This window comes from Sinocyclocheilus grahami, unplaced genomic scaffold (assembly GCF_001515645.1).
Source record: "Sinocyclocheilus grahami isolate Dianchi unplaced genomic scaffold, SAMN03320097.WGS_v1.1 scaffold121.1, whole genome shotgun sequence".
In the NCBI taxonomy this organism is placed as follows: Eukaryota; Metazoa; Chordata; class Actinopteri; order Cypriniformes; family Cyprinidae; genus Sinocyclocheilus; species Sinocyclocheilus grahami.
Window position 1 is genome coordinate 1490358 of NW_015505300.1, and position 21175 is coordinate 1511532.

At 37.2% G+C, this 21175-nt stretch overlaps 1 protein-coding gene across 10 annotated transcripts in view; it reads left to right on the forward strand.

The window, feature by feature from the left end:
• kif1ab (kinesin family member 1Ab) overlaps nucleotides 1–21062 on the forward strand; it is a 53952-nt gene extending 32890 nt beyond the window's left edge. For 4 of the 10 annotated variants that reach the window (XM_016278406.1, XM_016278410.1, XM_016278408.1 and 1 more), the window contains 27 exons: nucleotides 1018–1166; nucleotides 1259–1437; nucleotides 2412–2549; nucleotides 2687–2977; nucleotides 5335–5453; nucleotides 6244–6329; nucleotides 6497–6632; nucleotides 7926–8100; nucleotides 8382–8472; nucleotides 8577–8695; nucleotides 9580–9635; nucleotides 9726–9834; nucleotides 9956–10022; nucleotides 10915–10999; nucleotides 11134–11239; nucleotides 11631–11654; nucleotides 11784–11898; nucleotides 12078–12211; nucleotides 12382–12443; nucleotides 12557–12702; nucleotides 12798–12983; nucleotides 13743–13814; nucleotides 14112–14230; nucleotides 14388–14501; nucleotides 17143–17335; nucleotides 17455–17573; nucleotides 18611–21062. In XM_016278406.1, coding sequence (XP_016133892.1) covers nucleotides 1018–1166; nucleotides 1259–1437; nucleotides 2412–2549; nucleotides 2687–2977; nucleotides 5335–5453; nucleotides 6244–6329; nucleotides 6497–6632; nucleotides 7926–8100; nucleotides 8382–8472; nucleotides 8577–8695; nucleotides 9580–9635; nucleotides 9726–9834; nucleotides 9956–10022; nucleotides 10915–10999; nucleotides 11134–11239; nucleotides 11631–11654; nucleotides 11784–11898; nucleotides 12078–12211; nucleotides 12382–12443; nucleotides 12557–12702; nucleotides 12798–12983; nucleotides 13743–13814; nucleotides 14112–14230; nucleotides 14388–14501; nucleotides 17143–17335; nucleotides 17455–17573; nucleotides 18611–18653 — 3233 coding nt within the window. In that variant the 3' untranslated portion in view covers nucleotides 18654–21062. The remainder of the gene's footprint in view (nucleotides 1–1017; nucleotides 1167–1258; nucleotides 1438–2411; nucleotides 2550–2686; nucleotides 2978–5334; nucleotides 5454–6243; nucleotides 6330–6496; nucleotides 6633–7925; nucleotides 8101–8381; nucleotides 8473–8576; nucleotides 8696–9579; nucleotides 9636–9725; nucleotides 9835–9955; nucleotides 10023–10914; nucleotides 11000–11133; nucleotides 11240–11630; nucleotides 11655–11783; nucleotides 11899–12077; nucleotides 12212–12381; nucleotides 12444–12556; nucleotides 12703–12797; nucleotides 12984–13742; nucleotides 13815–14111; nucleotides 14231–14387; nucleotides 14502–17142; nucleotides 17336–17454; nucleotides 17574–18610) is intronic. The other 6 variants (XM_016278416.1, XM_016278407.1, XM_016278412.1 and 3 more) reach the window with 3 other exon arrangements.
• The last annotated feature ends 113 nt before the right edge of the window (nucleotides 21063–21175 follow it).

The window sequence follows — 21175 nt, forward strand, 5'->3', positions numbered from 1 at the left end:
TACACTAATGATTGTGTTTCACATTGTAAATCAGTGCAAATTTTTAAGTTTGCAGATGATACTACATTAATTGGTTTAATTACAAATAATAACGAATCGGACTATAGAAGGGAGGTTTCTACACTGTTCGAATGGAGTTGTACTCAAAATTTGAAGGTGAATGTCCTAAAAACAATGGAAATGGTGTTTAATTTCAGACGGAAGACAAATGCTGTTTTGCCATTGACTATTAATGGTCAGGACATTGAAAATGTTCAATGTTTTAAGTTTCTCGGGACTACTATCTCTGCAATGTTAAAGTGGGACGACAACCTAAGAGGCATTATTAAAAAATCTCATCAAAGGCTTTTTTTCTTAAGACAGCTTGAAAAGTTTGGAGTATCTAAAGTTGGTATGTTAAATTTGTATAGAGCTGTCATTAAAAGCTTGCTGACTTTCTCACTTATAGTGTGGTTTGGCAGCTCCACAGCTCAGCAGAGAAGTCAGATTAGTAACATAACTCGGGTTGCTTCGAAAATGATTGGTTGTGATCTTCCCACTATTGATGAGATCTATGTTTCACTTTTGCAGAAAAAAGGTTTAACAATCCTGAAAGATCCCTTACATCCAGCCAGACACCTCTTTACGCCTCTTCATTCAGGCAGACGCCTTGGAGCAATTAAAACTAAGTCTACAAGTTTTTTGAACAGCACTTATTGTAGGATTGTTCATGCTCTTAATTCCTCTGTAAGAAATCAGGAAGGGGGCCAACACTTTTTCACACCACTGTATGTGTATGTATTTATATATTGTATGTATTTTAATGTTTGTTATTATTGTTGATGAGCTTACCAAGCAAAATTCCAAACAACTAGGGTGTTTGGCAATAAATAAATAAATAGGTACTGTATGATCTGATCCATATCAAATGCATAATCAAATTAGCATTCTATTTCATGTTCTTAAAACATGTGTTGTAGTGTGTTAGTTGTTTCTGAGACATCTCATTTGAAATGGGTTCATATTTTGGTCCTGCAGTGCCGTGGACAAAGCAAGAGACAGAACTGGCCCTCTGGGCTTTCCGGAAATGGCGATTCTATCAGTTCACCTCTCTCAGAGACTTGCTCTGGGGAAATGCAATTTTCCTCAAGGAGGCTAATGCCATTAGTGTGGAGCTAAAGAAAAAGGTACACTGAAATAATTTTAGGTCAGCTTAATAAAAAAAGTTATTTTTAGATAAAATAAAAAATCTATAAATTGTTCCCTTTTTTCTTTGCAGGTTCAGTTTCAGTTTGTACTACTAACGGACACACTGTACTCCCCGCTGCCCCCTGACCTCTTGCCCCCCAGCATAGCCAAAGATAGGGAGAAAAGGTTGTTCCCTCGCACCATCGTAGCAGTAGAGGTTCAGGACCAGAAAAATGGTGCCACACACTACTGGACACTGGACAAACTCAGGTACAGTGAGATTAAACATACACAATATGCACATAATGCCCACAAGATGAGTCTAGCCCTGTAGTTATTATGCATGACGAGTTATAGCTCAGCTACTTTCAAAATGGTGTCACTTTTCCAGTAATATGCTACTTTTTACATCAGAAGTGGTGTAACATGAAAAAATGCTGCATCAATGTCATATGAATGTCTGTCTCATATGTTGCATTGGGAAGTCTGATCAATTTTAGTGAATTGTTAGGTCAGACGGTTCATGTAAATAAATTATTCACAAACCAATTCAACAACCCTCATTGTTTTCGCACCAACATAATTATACCGTTTAAATTATATATCTGATTGCTAAAAAGAGATTGTCCTATTAAAAATCTTTGTTACATACATTTTGTTTGTAGCTACTCTAGTAGTATCAAATTAACTTTTTAACTGAGTAGATTGACTGTAGTTGAACTATTTTAAATTATGATGAGCATGTAGCTTGTTTACACCCTCAACACTAATTTCAAACTAAAAAGGGATTCATTCAGGTACTGTAAAATGAACAAGATCATATTTTCTACTCTATCAATGCTTATGCTCTTGAATAATGGCCAAATAGACTTAAATTTATGTCACAGTCATGACTATTTGGTATTGCTAATCAGAGGCAGGTGGTATTACTGTAGGTAGTTCATTCTTATTCTAAAGAGACAAAAATTTGGATGCACTGTGTAGAGTGAATCATTAATATTTTTTTCTGTTCCTAGAAGACAAATATTGTACATTTTAAATGCATGTAGCTGTTAATTTCACCCTTTAGGAGTAGACCAGCATGTTGATGATCTCAAAGCTAATAGGCTAAAGCTATTGGGGTTTAATGAATGTTAGCCACCTTTCCCTTTTTGGTTTATGCTTACAAAGTGAGCATATAAATAGAACATTGCATATAACATTACAGAGTATGTTTTGTTGATGCATTACTGTTGTCTCAGCAGACAAAGACTGGATTTGATGAGAGAAATGTATGACCGAGCAGCAGAGGTGCCCAGTACTGCAGTCGAGGACTGTGATCATATGATGTCCGGCGGTGACCCCTTCTATGACCGCTTTCCATGGTTCCGTCTGGTTGGTCGGTGAGTAATTGACCAGTCAAATTTGTATGCTTTAAAGTGCTGAGTGGATGCTGGTATTCCCACTGTACATGACTGGAAACGGCGTGTGCGTGTGCGGTGTTGTACTAACCCAGTTCCCGTGTTTTCGGCTGCACCAGCACTCCCATTCTCAACACGTGCATGAGCGAGCGCATGAGTGACCTTACCCTCTCCCCCACCCTCTCTGACCCTGACTCTGACATAACCGAGCTCGCTGATGAGCGGCATTATGGAAAAGTCGAGGTGGAGGAGGAGGAGTTGGATGACCTGGATGATGAGATCTTTATGGAGGACCCTGGCTCAGAGCTTGGGAGAGAGGAGGAGGATGGTGTGGAGGAGCACTGCCCAGGTGTCAGCGATGGCCAGGACCCCTTTTACGACCGCTGGCCTCTGTTCAGTTTAGTGGGAAGGTTGGTGAGGTTTCAGGAGCATGCTGTCAGAGGAAACTAGCTCTTTCACACTGAGACACAGACAACAGGGACTGTTACTAGAACTTCCTAACAGGGCACCAAATAAATGAACATCACAGACAGGGGGGAGAATATCTTTTGCAAAGATAAAGATCATTTTGGTCAGTTCCTAAATGTATTCTCATGTTTTCAGGTAAAACAGGTAAAAATGAATTTCTTGCTAAACAAACATTACTGCCATATTTTTCTTCTAGTGTTCTACATTATACTGTCATTTTCTTGGATGGCATTTATTATTAATAATTAGAATAAGAATGATTTGGATCTTAGTTTTTTTTTTATAAATAAGTTTTTGATGCCATTCTATTATGTCAATGTAAATACAGTTAAATGAAATATAATAGTAGTTATTAATAATAATTATTATTATTATTTGAATTTGAACAATAAATACATTTTGATGCTGTTCTGTTTTGTCACAACAAATATAATAAAATACAATACATTTGATAATAATAATAATAATAATAATACTTTGGATTTTTAATAAACAAACAAGCAAACAAACAAATTAATAAATGTTGATGACATTCCATTGTCAATGTAAATATAATAAAGTATATAGTACATGTATTAATAATAATGATAACAACACAAATTTAGATTTTAATTATAAATACATAGATGAATAAAGAATGATGCTATCCTAATATGTCAATGTAAATATAATATAATAAATAAAATATTTAAAAATATATATATTTCTTTATGGTCTGTCTTACAACATTTGACTTTGAAAGTGTGAAACTGTTCACCTGATCTGAAGGCAGTTTTAATGCCTCTTTCTGCATGTTTAAGATGTGTTTTACTTCTAAGACAACAAAGCTTTTATCTTTTTTCTTATGCATTGATAATCTTATATTGTTGCATACAGTGTTGAAAGGGACCATTTCAGTGGTATCTGAGGTTTTCAGTAACTGAATGAGAGGAAGCTGAACAAAATGAATAGCAATGTCAAGATACTGACTGTGAAACACAGTAGACCACTGGTGACATAGATTCCTAATGGATGTATATTGTTACATAGGGCAACTTTAGGCATTTGGAGGCATTTGAACATGGGTGGCTCTACAGGACAAAATTAATAGTGTTGTGAATGCCAGTCGCGTCAATTCTGCAATGTTTTGAAAGATACAGCATTGTATGGCAGCATAATACATTTTTGTCTGTTCTTCACTGAAATGAAATTAGCATCCTCTGCAGAATTCCGTTGTTTCTGTGATCGGTATAAATCAGCTGATTGTTTTGTCTGAAAAGCTGCAGCGCTCAAAATGAAAGAGCTGGTTTCGACTACAGCAGTCTCAATCAGGCATGCCAGAGCTAAAATTTGTATCACAGTTTTGGATTGGCACCCACACTCTCACTTCCCTGCGCACATGCAACATACAAGATTTGTGACATGTGTTGACTTTGATTTCTCTTTTAAGTTGATGGAGGTTAAATTCATGTATGTTAATGTCATTTCAATTTTTTGCTTTCCAGTTTGCATCTGGCCCAACAAGCCAAATTTGGAGTTTATTTTCTCACTAAACATTTTGTTTATCTGAGCATGCTGTATTTGCGCCTCACCAATCTTGTTGAAAGCTCCTCCCCTCTGGCCACACCTCCTGCCACTCTTGAACCCGGCCTGTCAAGCTTTGTCCAGCAACAAATTGGCATCAAGAGGGCAGATTTGAATTGAATGAATGAATTTGTACAAATCTGTCACCAAACTTAACTGCATTCGATGTCATGTCTAGTTCAGGGATTTCATAGACACATAATTGTGACATGGAATTATAATTAAACCTTCAATCAGTTACTGAAACTTCAATTAAAATCAGATGTATGACAAGCGATATGCATTTCGATATCTTCGCCTATGTTTATGACTTGACAATTAGAGCAGTTAGTCAAATGTTATAGTGTAAGGTAGCTTGTGCTGCAGTTCTCCTCTATATGCATGTTCTTGAAACACTTTCACCAACCCCCACAGAGACCAAAACCCTTGCTATCACCAATTTCTGTATCATTTTATGAGAATGGAGGCTCTAATAGAGTATTCACAGATGAACCGCAGACTTTTTGGCTTTCGCTGGAGCAGCTTCTTGTTTGGTTGCTTTTTTGTGTAAGATGTTGTGTTGTCTAGTGGCAGTGTGGCTGAGTTGATCTTCACTGACATTTTTCCCATTTAAACATCTTTTTCCATTCATGTTAACACTTTTTCTTCTTTTTTCACCCCATCAACTGTCTCAAATCCCTCTTCTTTCTTTGACTCTCCTCCTTTTCCCCATCATCCTCTCCTTCTTCTCCCATAGGGCATTTGTGTATCTGAGTAATCTGCTGTACCCTGTGCCATTAGTGCACCGTGTGGCCATTGTGAGTGAGAAAGGCGAGGTCAAGGGGTTCCTCCGTGTGGCAGTACAAGCCATATCAGGTAAGTTCATCTTCATGATGCTTTCACAAAGCTATTTTGAGCAGATTCCAATTAGAAATTTAACTGAAGTATTGTTTGACTTTTTTATAGGTGTACAGTATAGGTGTACCACAAGGCTCAGTATTTAGACCGACTATGTTTTATATATTTCATTGGTAAATTCTCTTGTTTTTTATGAATCAAATATGTATGTATGTATGTTTGTGTGTATGTATTTATTTATTTCCTTCCTCTGATAATGTTTAGAATTGTTTTGAGTATGCAATCATAAATTAAGCGTTAGCGTTAGTTCTGGCAGGTCACGTGAGTCAAGCTTGCATCAGCTGATTCTCAGCTGATCATATCTACCTATAAGAATACGACACCTATCGCGGTATTCCTATATAATCTCTATTCAGTATTATTCAGCAGCTTTTCAGCTTGCTCAGGCGCAAATTACCCTCCTCCATCCCCAGCTCCTCCCTTCGCCACAGTCAGGACTTGGCTTTCTGATATTCCTTGCTAATCAGACTCCTTTATCTTGAATAAAGTGTTACACTTAAATATCATTAAGTACATTAATGATATTTGCCTTGTTCTGTTCTGTTAACCCTAGGGGGGTTATTATTGCTGCTCTCCCTGCTCATTCATGACAGGCTGAATGGATGGGCAGGGAGTTTTTTGCCCAGAACAGAACCATACCGCCAAACCAAACTTTATGCTAAGTATCTATCATTTTGACGATAGTGGTCCTGACAGAAATAGGATTAAATATTACATTGTTGCCATAATCTTTAATTTCTTGTCACAGCTGATGAAGAGGCTCCTGATTATGGCTCAGGTGTAAGACAATCAGGAACTGCCAAGATCTCATTTGAGGATCAACAGTTTGAGAAGGTTGGTTGTGTTACTCATTTAATGTAACTGATTCTTTTTTTTCTGCTTGGCAAATTCCTTCTCACAGTTATTATCTCTGAAGTGGAGTTGGGCTTTAGATTTTTAGGTATTCAATTGTTTTCATAGAAGGTGAGACACTATCAAGAATTGTTTTTCTCTCTGCTTAGTTCCATACAGAATCATGCACCGGTGGGATGTCTCACACAAATACATCTCAAGAGGAGCTGCGAATCGTAGAAGGAGAAGGACAAAACTCAGAGATGGGCCTCAGTGCTGATGAGGTCAACAACAACACCTGTGCAGGTAATATGTTTAAAGGGGTCATATGATGTTGCTAAAAAGAACATTATTTTGTGTATTTGGAAATGTGTTTATGTGGGTTAAGGTTCAAAAAACATTATTTTCCACATACTGTACATTATTGTTTCTCCTCTATGCCCCGCCTTTCTGAAACGCGCCGATTTTTACACATCTCATCGGTCTGAAAAGTGAGGTGTGCTCTGATTGGCCAGCTATCCAGTGCATTGTGATTGGCCGAATACCTCAAGCGTGTGATGGAAATGTTACGCCCCTTACCATATTGTGATGCCGTGTCCCGGAGCGACGAGACAAAACCAGTAAAACCCATTATAAAGGAGGCATTTGTTGTATCCAGTGGGGATATAATTACGGTTTATAATGACTTATACTGTCTTTTTACGCATTGCGTTGCATCGCGCCGTGTAAACCTAAAACCATGTCTGCATTTGTGATCGGAGAAATTACAAACAACAAGCGCTACTCTACACTTCTGAAAACTCGCGTTTGAATCGTCAGTGGCAAATCCTTTAAATATGAAAACGTACTTACAGACTGTGAGTCAGAACAGCCAGTCTACTATCCCAGGATGAGGATACAGTCCTCCATAAAATGCGCTGTACACATCTGAATATTTGGTTTGAACTGTTCTGGAACAGTGTTGTAAATACAACTTAACCACTGATTTCTAGTCGTGTCCTCTTTTGGAAGGCCAAACAAAGTATTTTTGCTTTCGCCAACGAAACACACAGCGTCTTCACAACATGGCGGCGGCGGCGGTGGCAGCAACAATAAAGTTACGCCTTCTTTCTTTGCGTGAATATTTGGGTGGCGTTATACAAATCTTCCCACATCGTGACGTAGACATGTGGGGCGTGTTTGAACGAGGCATTTTAGGAGGGCGTGGACGAGTCTTAACTTTTATAAAGAATATCTCTTTGGGTTTGAGACTTTAGTCTTTGCAACTTTAGGGATCTTATCTATTCACGAACAGCTTGTAACACTCCAAAGAGAAAGGAAAACTTGAAATCACATCATGTGACCCCTTTAAAAAAACATTACTGATGGCCTCATTTATTTATTTTTAAGTGATTGATATAAATTTTGCACAATACATTATAATAGATTTATACATGCCAGAACATAAAATAATATGCCCAATAATCATACTGTGATATTTTTACCGTTTAGTTGTTAGTTGTAGTTGTTAATAGTAATATAAGTGACTTACACAAGATAAGAGTCAGACAGTATTTGTATTCTAATCTTAACTGTTTTCTCATGCATTGCTGCATCTAGCCTCTCCTGATGTTCCTAACAGTCCTCTGAAGGGTGGTCTGGAATGTCCTCTTGATGTGACTCAGGAAATATCACTCCAGCACTTGAATATCGGCAGCAACTTCACCTTCAGGGTCACAGTGCTTCAGGCCTCCAGCATCTCTGCTGAGTATGCAGATATCTTCTGCCAGTTCAAGTGAGTAGATATATCACATCCATAGATTTATCAGGATTTTCCATAAAATAAACTGTGCTGACAGATTTTAGGGTTTGAAAGGCAAATACTTCTGCACATTACGTACAAATTTCAGACACAGTGGTTTAGACAAACACTTTTTTTGCAAAACAAACAAAAAAAAACATACTCAAAAACAATGTGCCCCCTCAGTTTGAATGACGCTTCTGCAAACACTCATCCAGGATGCTCATAAGACATCTGATGCAATCTCATCTCAGCTGTCCTGTGTCTTTTTCCAGCTTTATTCACAGGCATGACGAGGCATTTTCCACTGAGCCATTGAAGAATACAGGCCGAGGGCCTCCACTGGGATTCTACCATGTACAAAATGTAATCAACCTTTGTGCCATTTATTAATGAAGTAATTCAACCATGTTTGAGATGTTAGAAATAAATCAAACATAAATAATTTATGCGGTTTGCTACTATTGCAGATAACCGTGGAGGTCACAAAGTCTTTCATGGAATACATCAAGAGTCAGCCAATCGTTTTTGAGGTGTTCGGCCACTACCAGAAACAGCCTTTCCCTCCTCTCTGCAAGGACTTAATTAGGTAAGCAACTTTAGATTTATATTATTATAATACTTTTTAGTAGGGATGCTCCGATTGATCGGCTACTGATCATTATCGGTCGATAATCACGTTGGGATGATTGATCAGCGGTCTCTAAAAAGGCAGATCTCAAAAAAAGATCTCTGCTTTTGGGCTAGGTTTAAAGGGAAAGAGCACTTTTAGATAAACAGGGCAATAATAGATGGCACTTAGGAAAGCAAAGTTCTTTATGAACCGCAGGATTGCATTTAATAAAGATTTAAATGCAAAAGGAAAAGCAGTAGAGCTGACTATTTCTGTGGTAAGTTTGTGATAACGTAAGAAAAGTAGTTTAAATGTTTTGCCACTTGCTTGAAAAACTTAATGTATAAATCTAAAGTAAATGCAAAAGTAAAGAGCATTGAATAATGTGTTGCTTATGTTTATTGTTTAAACATGTCTTTGAAAGATTGTATTACTGTACTGTGTAAAAAAAAAGAATTGCAATGCTGAAAAAGCATTTTCAGTGACAATGTTTGGATTTGAAATCAAAATAATGGATAAATGTTGTGTTTGTGGTAAACAGCCACAGATCAGTAGTGGACTCCTGTGTGAAAGCTGCTTCCCCTCTCACAAGAGTCACCTAAGAGGGGAATTCACCCCATTTTCAAAAATGAAATTCAGGCCCTGAATAAATGTCTAAAAATCCTGATTGGAGTATCACTATAAATAGTTATAAATTATAAAAAAGAAGGCTTTAAAAAGATCGGTATCAGTAATCGGTATCGGCAGATACTGCTTTCTGTGAGCGGCGACCGGTGATCGGCCTCAAAAATCCTGATCGGAGCACCCCTACGTTTTAGTCACCTAAAATGTCAAATAAAATGTTCCCTCCCTCCCTATAGTTCCTTACGTCCAACAAGAAGGCAGTTCCCTAGAGTTATGCCTTTGTCAAAGCCAGGTAGGGTGATGTTTTGTCTCATTTCTTGACCAGTACATACAGTACTTGTGGTCTGTCTGTGTCTGAACTCTACCTCTTGTCTCTCCCCAGTGCCCGCCACTAAACTGAACACGCTGACACGCTCCACTGCTGGCCCCTGTCACTGCAAATATGACCTTATGGCATTCTTTGAGATCTGTGAGCTGGAGGCCAATGGAGAGTGAGTATCTGAAAACACATTTTGGTATATCAGTTCCTAGTTATTCACTGAATCTTATATGTATGGTAGGTTATTCATATATAATATAACCCTTGTACCTGTTTGTGTACTTTTTTTTTAGCTACATCCCAGCTGTTGTTGATCACAGGGGTGGAATGCCCTGCCATGGTACATTCCTGTTGCACCAGGTAAACATGAATCCATCTTTCTGTCCCTATTAACCCCTTTAATGGTAGTACAGATTAGGCATGGGCCGATTACCGGTTTCAAGGTATACCGTGGTTTCAAAACCGCTAATATTTTGCGTTACACCGTTCCTGCTGTATGCGCTGTTTTTCATGTCTCCTCAAAGACTGAAAGTGTAGGAATCCCTCAGGTTGATTATTGGGGTTATTGGGGTTTATATGAATGTGTTTCTGAGGGGAACTGACTGTCTTCAGAAAAGTTTACGTGGTATTTTCTTTTAATCTCATCTTTGTATAGTTCATATTAAAGCAGTGTTTCAGCGCAGCGCTGCTTTGTTTACAGCGGTAATCAAGGAAACACTGTATTACAAATTTAGGTTAAATAAAGATGTCAGTCTTTATTTTTCTTCTTTTTAGGGCAACAGTAGCTCTAGCAGCAAATCAACCATCCACATCAAAAGCTGCAGGACAGCCCACATTTCAGAAACAAATAAAAGAAAAAATAAACAAATACTACTTTTCCAAATATTCTGTATGTTGCTCAAAATATATTGTGTTCAGTTTTTTTTTTTTTTACCCAGACATTTCAAATTAACACATTTTAGAGCTGTAACAACAATATCGTGATACCGTGAAACCGTGATATTTTTGCTTAAGGTTATCACACCGTCAAAATCTCATACCGGCCCATGCCTAGTACAGATGATATTTTATTTACACTACTTTTTAAAATTTGTAACATTATAAATATCTTTACTTACACTTCTGATTACTTTAATATTTCCTTGCTGAATAAAAGTATTAATTTCCGTGAAAAAAGTTTTTACAGACCCCAATGTTTTTAACAGTTTTGTAGATTGAGATAAAAATTGAGGATTTTTCATATTTTCTGCAGGGCATCCAAAGGAGAATTACAGTAACTATTGCCCATGAAACCGGCAGTGATATTGAGTGGAAGGAGGTTAAAGAGCTCGTCATAGGTTAGAAAATGCTGTGCTATTTTTTTCTTTTAAAATTTTTTTATCCATCACATTAAGCACTACTGGCATAGAGGACAAATGGAGATGTCAGGCAGAGTTTCAGATGACTCAGCATTTCTTTTGTTCTTTTTTAGGGCGTATCCGTAACACACCCGAGGCGGATGAGACTATCATCGACCCCAACATCCTGTCCCTCAACATCCTGTCTTCAGGCTACATACGACCATCTTATGATGACAGGTACACCACTGATCCTTCCTCCAGTACCTCTCAATAACAGAATGCTTTTACAAGCTGTTTTTGCTATTTGCAATATGACTATTGTGTCATAATAAAATAGCAATGTTAGCAATAACAAAGTGTTTACATGAATTCTATTTATTAAAATGATTTGTATTATGTATATATTATGTATATGTATGTATAATGTATGTATAAGGTCAATTAATTAATGTATATTAATCAATTACTCTTAATATTAATTAAAATGTGTGCTAACAACTCATAACTAATTCACATAGATGTATTTAAATAAAATTGTATTCTTAATATTCTGATATTTTTAATGACATAATTAAAATTAGTATGTTAACAAAATTTTAATTCACTAACATGTTAATTTCTTTGTCAGAGTGTCATTGGGAATTGACCATAGGTATGCTATATCCTTAAGCATACAGTATTTTTTATGTTTGTTGTAACCCACCATTCGTTTTCAAACTTGTACAAATAAAGAAAAATATAAGCAGTGATATAATTCTCAAAACTGTTTGCAACTTTTCAGGAAATTTTACCGCTTTGAGGCCGCATGGGACAGCTCCATGCACAACTCCCTCCTGCTGAACCGTGTCACTCCATATAGAGAGAAAATTTACATCACCCTCTCCACCTATCTTGAGGTGAGGAAGACTCTTTCAAACTAAAGTGATCAGATTATGACATTTAATCGATGTGGGAGATATTGGAACTAATAAAATGAAGTATCAACACAAGTAACAGTAAATTCAGACTACACAGTCAGTAGTTTAGCTCTGAATTTGATTATGAGATTCAACTAACTTGTTGCTGTAATGTTTAGATGGAGAACTGCACTCAGCCCACTGTCATCACTAAGGACTTTTGCATGGTGTTCTACTCTAGAGATGCTAAACTTCCTGCATGTCGCTCCATTCGAAACCTTTTCAGCACTGGTGCCTTTAGGCCGTCTGAGAGGTGAGGAAAGTTTGCTGGCCTCTTTTTGCAGTCAAGTAAATTGATTTTGAGTTAATCAATGCACTATTTCCAAGCTTTAATGCTCAAAACTGATATCTAAAAACAGTTTTTCATTTGGATTATCATCGTAATAGTGGAGTTAAATGGTTAATTGGTCTTTCGTGTCTCAGTAACCGTGTGACTGGAGTGTATGAATTAAGCCTCTGCCATTTGGCTGACATTGGAAGCCCTGGTAAGTTATTATGTACAAATTCAAATGTACAAATTATAAATTTTTTATCACATAAATATGCACATTTAACCCTTTTGTTTGATTCATTTTTTTGTTCTGCCATGATGGTGCAGGTATGCAAAGGAGGCGCAGACGGGTGCTGGACACCTCAGTGGCATATGTGCGCGGAGAGGAGAACCTTGCGGGTTGGAGGCCCCGCAGCGACAGCCTCATCCTGGACCACCAGTGGGAGCTGGAGAAACTTAGCCTCCTACAAGAGGTAAAATATGGTCCATCTGAATGTTTAAGGGCTTTTAATTTTGGCTTTTTGTTTTCATTCAAGTAAATGACTGTGAGGTCTGTGTTTGCTTACAGGTGGAGAAGACCAGGCATTACCTTCTGCTGAGAGAGAAGCTGGAAGCATCTCTACTGCTGGGACAGGACTCTTTCTGTGGCAAAGACCTGATGGATTCACCAAAGGCCTCCAGCCCCGTGATCAACCCAGTAGTCAGTCTGTGTCTGGACAGTCCCAACGAGAGGCAGAGGGAGCTGGCTGCCAAGGTGAATGTCTGCTGCTTTATATTCACATAACATGACACTGATAGGCTATTCCCACCTAGTCCACTTTGACTAAACCAAACAAAAGTGTGCATATATATATATATATATATATATATATATATATACAGTATATATGTATATATGTATGTATGTATAAATACAATTTTATGTTCAAAACAAACAAATGAACAAAAAGCCAATTGGATAGGCAAATGAAAATTAATTCAATTTTATGTATGTATGTATATAGGACTAAGAAATAAATAAGAAAAAAATAAATAAGAAAAAGATAAGACTTGTAAGAAAAAATAATATGTATATATACATATATATATATATATATATATATATATATTAAGGATAAGATAAGGAGTACCACAAGGCTCAATATTCAGACCGATTATGTTTTCTTATTTATTTACTTACTTAAACTCCATTCTAAAAAATATTCAGATACCTCAAAGAATTGTTTGCCGTACAACAATAAATAAATAAGACTGACATTTTAATAGAAAAAAAACAGAATCATTGCAATATATTATTTCAGATTCGGTGTGAAGTTAATAGAGATACATTTAGTTTTTCAAATCACGATGTCCATATGTTAAAATTTGGTCCTGGTGAGATTAAGCCATAAGTTTTTATTTCTGTTAACTATTATTTTACTAAATTGAAAACCACCACTCTGAAATTATAAAACTCTTTATGTTGTTACTTTATGTTTTTTATTCCCTTTTCCTACATTTATTTTTTTTTCAGTGTGTGCGACTGCTCATGCACACCTTCAACAGGCAGTACAGCCAGGTGAGCAGCAGTCTCAGTGAGAGCAAGGTGAGCCTTTACAGCCCTAGTGTCCATCCAGACCTTGCCTCATTCTCTCGCCCATGCAGACCAGATCTCTCTCTCTCTTTCTTCTTATGTCTCATTTAACAGTCTTTTTCTTTTAACCATTTAAAAAATTTGTCTTCATTTCACTTTCATACTCATTCACTCATTTAGAGTAGAGCAGCATGATTAGTGTAATAGATGCTTTAAGGGTAAGCTTGGCATTTTCTGGAATATAATGAACGAGACACTTTGAATGTGTTGCCAGCTTTATCATCTGGTGGTGCTCTTTTTTTTTTTTAGCTATCAGAGATGTCTGCATCACTTTTAAGAGACAGTTCTTCTTCCCCTCTGAGCACTTTGACACCCTCCTCCACCTGTCCGTCACTGGTGGATGGGCACTATGGCAGTCCAGACGTCAGGTCAGTGTATTTTCAACACAAAACCCAGGAGTCTCTGCTAATATGATAACAGTATGGCTAATACTAGTTCTCTGAGAATCAGCCTATACAGTCAGTCTCAGAACACCTCAAATACTTTACAACTAACAGGACTTTCTTGTTCTGTGTGATTTTACAGAGATGCTGAGGCAAACTCTGGTGCCTCTAGCCCTGATCTCGACCCCTTCAGCCCTATAGAGAGAAAACTCAGGAGCTGCACCTTCATCCCAAACATCCAGGAGATTCGCGTCAGGTAGCAACCAAAACATTCTGTCTCGGAAATTTACCTCCTCAACTAAATTTTAACATTAAAAGTACACTAAAGCTTTGTGCAGGCAGGCAGCAAAAAAATCCAACTTTTTGGTGTATTTGATTGAAATGTTTGTGTGTGTGTGTTTTGAAGGGAAGGTTGTATGGAAAAGACTATTAAAGGGGTCATATGATGTTGCTAAAAAGAACATTATTTTGTGTATTTGGTGTAATGAAATGTGTTTATGCGGTTTAAGGTTAAAAAAACACATTATTTTCCACATACTGTACATTATTGTTTCTTCTCTATGCCCCGCATTTCTGATACACGTCGATTTTTACAAAGCTCATCTGGAAAAGCGAGGTGTGCTCTGATTGGCCAGCTATCCAGTGTGTGTTATTGGCTGAATACCTCAAGTGTGTGACGGAAATGTTACGCCCCTTACCATACTGTGATGCCGTGTCCAATAAAACAGATGGTAGCATAATTCTATAGCGAAAAGTGCTACCTATCAGATTTTGATTCCAGCATGATATTAATAAGGTGTGAGGCTTTATTAACATGTAAACCTACCCCAACCCTAAACCTACCCTTACAGTAGAATAAATACAGTGTTGGTAGCATAATCTGATAGGTAGCATTATTTGTCAGAACACTGGCCGGAGCAACGAGACAAAAACATTAAAACCCATTACAAACGAGGTATTTGTTGCATCCAGTGGGGACATAATTACGGATTATAATGACTTATACTGTCTTTTTACACGTTGCGTTGCATCGTAAACATAAAACCATGTCTGCATTTGTGTTCGGAGACATGACAAACAACAAGCGCTACTCTACATTGCTCAAAAGTCGCGTTTGAATCATCAGTGGCAAATTCTTTAAATATGAAAACGTACTTACTGTCTGTGAGTCAGAACAGCCGGCATTGTAGTCTACTCTACCAGGATCAGGAAACAGTCCTCCATAAAATGTGCTGCACACATCTGAATATTTTGAATGTGTAACCGAATGTGACGACCCCGGGCTGGACTCCGCTTCGTCCACGGTGAAAGGCGATCCACAGCACAAAGTTGATGTATTTCCTTAGCGACCAGCACGGATCAGTTCTAGGCATGACGAAGCGGATATCGTCCTCTTTTGGAAGGCCAAACAAAGTAGTTTCACTTTCACAACAAAACACACAGCGCCTTCACGACATGGCGGCGGCGGCAACAACAATACTACAGCGAGAATAAAAGTTACGCCTTCTTTCTTTGTGTGAACATTTGGGCGGCAATTATGCAAATATTCCCACATCGTGACGTAGATATGTGGGGGCGTGTTAGAACGAGCCGTTTTAGGTAGGCGTGGCTGACTCTTAACTTTTATAAAGAATATCTCTTTGGATTTGAGACTTTAGTCTTTGCAACTTTACAGATCTTCTTTATGCACCAAGAGCTTTTTCAAAAAAAAATTGAAATCGCATCATATGACCCCTTTAAATCGTTTTTTACCATACTTTATTTTTCCATCCATTTTTACACTTAAAAATATTACTTGTTGACAAATGTGTGAAATGATGTACACTCACATGAGAATCATTGTTTTTACATGGTGGCTGCCATGTTGAGATCACATGACAAATACTGCTTCCTTTACCCTTTTCACATTTCCTGGTTTATTAGAAGCGGAAATCATCATAGGTGTAATGAATGAAAGCTACAACAAATATAATTCTTGCATTCCCTTTTGCTCCAAAAGCTAAAGAAGAAATCCATTCCACAATAGCATTTCTATGACTTTACTTTTTTTTTTTAATAAGTGAAGTGAAGTGACATGTGGCCAAGTATGGTGACCCATACTCAGAATTAGTGCTCTGCATTTACCCATCCAAAGTGCACACACACAGCAGTGAACACACACACACCGTGAACACACACCCGGAGCAGTGGGCAGCCATTTATGCTGCGGCGCCCGGGGAGCAGTTGGGGGTTCGATGCCTTGCTCAAGGGCACCTCAGTCGTGGTATTGAAGGTGGGAGAGAGCACTGTACATTCACTCCCCCCACCTACAATCCCTGCCGGTACGAGACTCAAACCCACAACCTTTGGGTTATGAGTCCGACTCTCTAACCATTAGGCCACGACTTCCCCAAAAGAAGTCTTCCTACAAAAGAGGAAAAAAAATTGAGACAGTGATTATGTTGGTCAGAAGAGAGAAAGATGTCAAATTTGCCATTGCTACCTTAGCTGTTGTATTTGAAACACTCACAAAGTAATGTCAGCTATTTTTCTGTAATTTAATATCAAGGTCATATAACACAAAATATAGTATAATATATGTACATGAATAAAAAAATGAAAATATAAAAAACTCTAGATTTACAATGTTAATAATGTGTGAAACGGGTCCATATTGGACACTTTAGGTTGCAAAATTATTTAATTGACAAATGCATGGAAATATTTGTACAATGAAATAACTGAAAACCTTTACTTTTGTATAACATTGCATCCACACCACTAGGTGTCAGTATAACATTCAAGACCACTGTTGAAAAACTCCTACCCTTTAAACCTTAAACATCCTAATGTATCATGTTATTGATTGCCCTGTAAATAATTTGGTATATGTGTATTATAATTTTTCCTGACTACAGCCCTATTGTGTCAAAGAAAGGCTATCTACACTTTCTCGAGCCACACACCAGTGGCTGGGTTAAGCGTTACATTGTGGTGCGGCGGCCATATGTCTACCTGTACCGCAGTGAGAGAGACTGCGTGGAGAGAGCCATCATCAACCTGTCCTCTGCTCAGGTGGAGTACAGCGAAGATCAGCAGGCCATGCTCAGGGTGAGGCCATTTATTTATACCTCATCCAATGACATTATACACATGATTACGGAGTAAAGAGTTCTGCTAGCAATAGCTGTCTACTGATTTTGTTAACCAATGTGATGTTTGGTTTCCAGGCTCCTAACACTTTTGCAGTGTGCACTGAGCACCGCAACATTCTCCTCCAAGCAGCCAATGACAAAGAGATGCATGACTGGCTGTACGCATTCAACCCACTGCTGGCAGGAACTATCAGGTATTCAAAATAAATTCAGCCTGCACAGACTATTCAGTGATTTAATGTCCTTTTGCACAATATCACATAACACATAATAAAGGCTTCATTCAATAGTGGACTCGTTTTCATTTTAAGAAATACTTTAGGTCTGTGCTTCTCAACTGGTTTTGCTTTAGGATCCAGATTTTACATTGGACATTAAGTAGAAACAGGGAGAGACATAAGAATAGTGAAAGCTTAGATTTGATTAGATTTTTTATTTGATTTGATTTTATCTGTTAAGCCAGTAATTCACCACACAAAAACTGTGGTTGCAACAAACTAGCCACTTTTTATTTGAATTTAATTTTGTTATATTTTATCACATTGCATGCAACCTGTCTGTGTTGAACACTAGTTTTGATATTGTTAGCTAACATAGTTTTCGTTCAAATAATTAAAATGATTTAAAATAATTTGATTAAAATAAAGCTGAAATAAAATAAAATATAAATATTAGATAAAAAATAAAAAAGCTCAACAAAAACCATACAGAAGTTTATTTTCTTTTCTTTTCATCTATAATGTCTTTTTTACATTACATCTTTACATTTACTTATTTCTTAAGCATTGTATTGTGTTTTATAAACATAATAAATTAAGAGGTCACTATTTTTTTAGTATGCTACAAAACGCAAATACATCAGCATATTTTAATTTGAATCATTGGATGAGGGAGATTTTATTTTCGGTTATGTCACATATTTCAAATGAACTCAAATTAAAACTAAAATTTAAATGAAAATATACAAATAAAAGCTGATTCAAAATATGAAGAAATACTATAATAGTGTATAAATAATACTCCGATAACACTGTTGTGTTGGCATCTGCCTAATTCTACCAATAATTTGATCCAAAATGTCATGAAGTTAGACTAGACCAAAGGTCTTCGATGTCAAAACAGACTTTGAACCATTTTTTGGGCTGCAGCTCAGCGGTTGAGAACCACTGCCGTAACTGTTCATGATCAATGATATCGCTGAATTTCTCCTAATCTCGCTCTCTACCCACAGGTCTAAGCTTTCCAGACGAAAATCAGGACAGATGAGGATGTGAAAGTGTTTTTCTCTGGCTGAAACCATAAGCAGATAGCTAACAGGCCGTTATGATGTAATTAGGTCATGTGATCATAAGTGCCCTATCCCCGTGTCATCACAGCTGCCTCTTGCCTGCCCTTCCCAGCATTCCCCTCTCAGTCTGTCCATGCCAACCATAGACTGTGGGCCTGGCTTCACAGAGTGTGTGTCTGTGTGTGTTTATGTGTGTGTGTCAGGCCATATTTAGTGTAAATTTACAACAATGAAATATATTCAGAACTTCCCTCTAACATAGCTAAAAGCTAGAATGGCAAAACAGCATCTTAAACACGGCCCTTCTCTTAGTTCATTTATAAATGTGACTCGACGCTCTGTTTGTGTATGTGCTTCTGCAGAGTAGATGTCAAGTGCTTTTACCTGGGCTTCAGTAGCTGCCTCTTGGTTTTGTTCATTCTACCATGATCATTGTGATTTTTGACTGGATGCATAGCTTATTTGGAAGTCACCTTTTATGCAGTGGATGACAGAAGTTTGCTATTGATTTTAGACTAAAAAAGAGGTAAAATGTCCATTATTTCAACAAAAATCAGCATCGGAAAAGTGCAAAATGTCTACCATGCAGGTTTATTTTGTGTTTTTATTTTCATTTGTAATGTCATTTTTACTATGTTTACTTATTTATTAAGCATTGTATGTTTTATAAACAATTTATTAAGAGGTCACTATTTGTAATGCGCTACAAAAAATAATTTTTCACCTTCACCTTTCAACTTTTGATAATGAGCTTTATTTACCAGGTGCATTTAGGTTCATTTGCACAAGGACGCTGCTGCTAAGAGAATCAGCTTCTTTAATCGTTCTTCATTTACAACTTTTCATTTTTTGCACAAAAAATTGGAGCTGTGACGCTAAATGACCTTTTACTGAATGAAAATACATCAGAGCACATTAAATGAGGGAGATTTTATTTCGGTAACATTACATTTTTCAAATAATATTAGGCAGGAAGTTTAAGTTTAAAAATGCTGTATCTTAATTGCATAGTTCCTCATTTGTAACTGCTATGTTCAGCTCAACCCAGCCTTAAATGTTATAATATACTGAATATCTGCATTCAAACCTCTTACATGGTGTTTCCTAGTGAAGCAGCAATAAGATCAAGTCTTGTAAGAGAAGATCCAGTTTTAGTGTTCCAAGATATAACATAAGGTCAATAAATTCTGATGGCTTTTACCAAATGTTTTGTTATCACCAATATAGTACAGATTTTTTTAATTAGAGCCATTCATTTTTTTGTGAGATGAATCAGTTATAATAAGCATATACACCTTGTTTTTGCTCCACCCTTTGCCTTGAAACTATGAAGACAGTGTATACAAAGTATAAAAAAAATTACTTTGGTGAGGTATTACCTGAGGCCGTGTATGAATTCATAAATCTCTCATTTGGCTTGGTTCGAGCTCATGCTATTGGTCAGACAGCCATTTAGCATGTTGCTCATGTTGCTGTTCTAGATATCCTGAAAGAGGATTGATGTTTTGTGCCATGGGCCAGCCAACCCAAAGAGCACAAACGTAGCAGCAACTTCTAGTTGTGAACGTGTCTGAGAGAGTTCAGCAGTTCTGGTCCTTACCTCTCAAAATGGTTTCTTCATAAGCAGCAGTATAAGTATGCCTTGATAGACTCTTACATGGACTACGGATCTGAAATGTAAATTAGAGAGAGACATTTTGGTTTTGGACAATATGTTGACAGTAATATGTCCCAGTGCCCTGACGTTTTTTTATCCATTCCTGTCTTTGATAATGCTATGTATATGATAGCATGCTGTACATATTTATTCAGCTTTTAAATGAAATGTATCAAACGTATCTCATTTATCTCCATACAGTATAAGAGTAGCATTCACATAAAAATAATAGATTCAGTCATATTATTTTACCGAATTGAAGGATCACAGTTGACTATGAGCATGTGGTGTTCGCATTGACACGGTGCCCTGAAAACAAAGCATTCAAGAGGACTTTGTCAACTTATATATCTATTGCAGATAAACAAGATTTTTAAGGTTTGTAGTTGATAATGTGTCTCTCTTTTACTCTCAATGGATCCTGTGTTACCACGTCTTTCCAAGCATCGTTTCAAATAAACATCTTTCATCCATCCAAATATTCCAAATTTAAAAAAGAAGGAAGTTAATATAAACTACGTGTACCTACTGTATTTGCTTCAATATTTCTGTTGATTTGCTCTGTATATAAACCTAAGTGTGGTCTAGCACACGGCTGTAACCACTTTATACCATAATGAATGGGCTGTAGTGTACTCTGTGCTCAAGTTCTTTGAGTGTTGGACCTGTGTCTTCTAATGTCTGTGGACACTTAACACTTTGTCAGGTGTGAAATAAATGTGAAATATGCGCAATGTTGCTCGACTCTGGACTTCTTTTTTTTTAAAATCTAAATCAGACGAAGGTGCCCAAACTTTTTACTATGGCCAAAAACTGATTTATGGCCATGAGCCACAAGTAAATGCTGCATT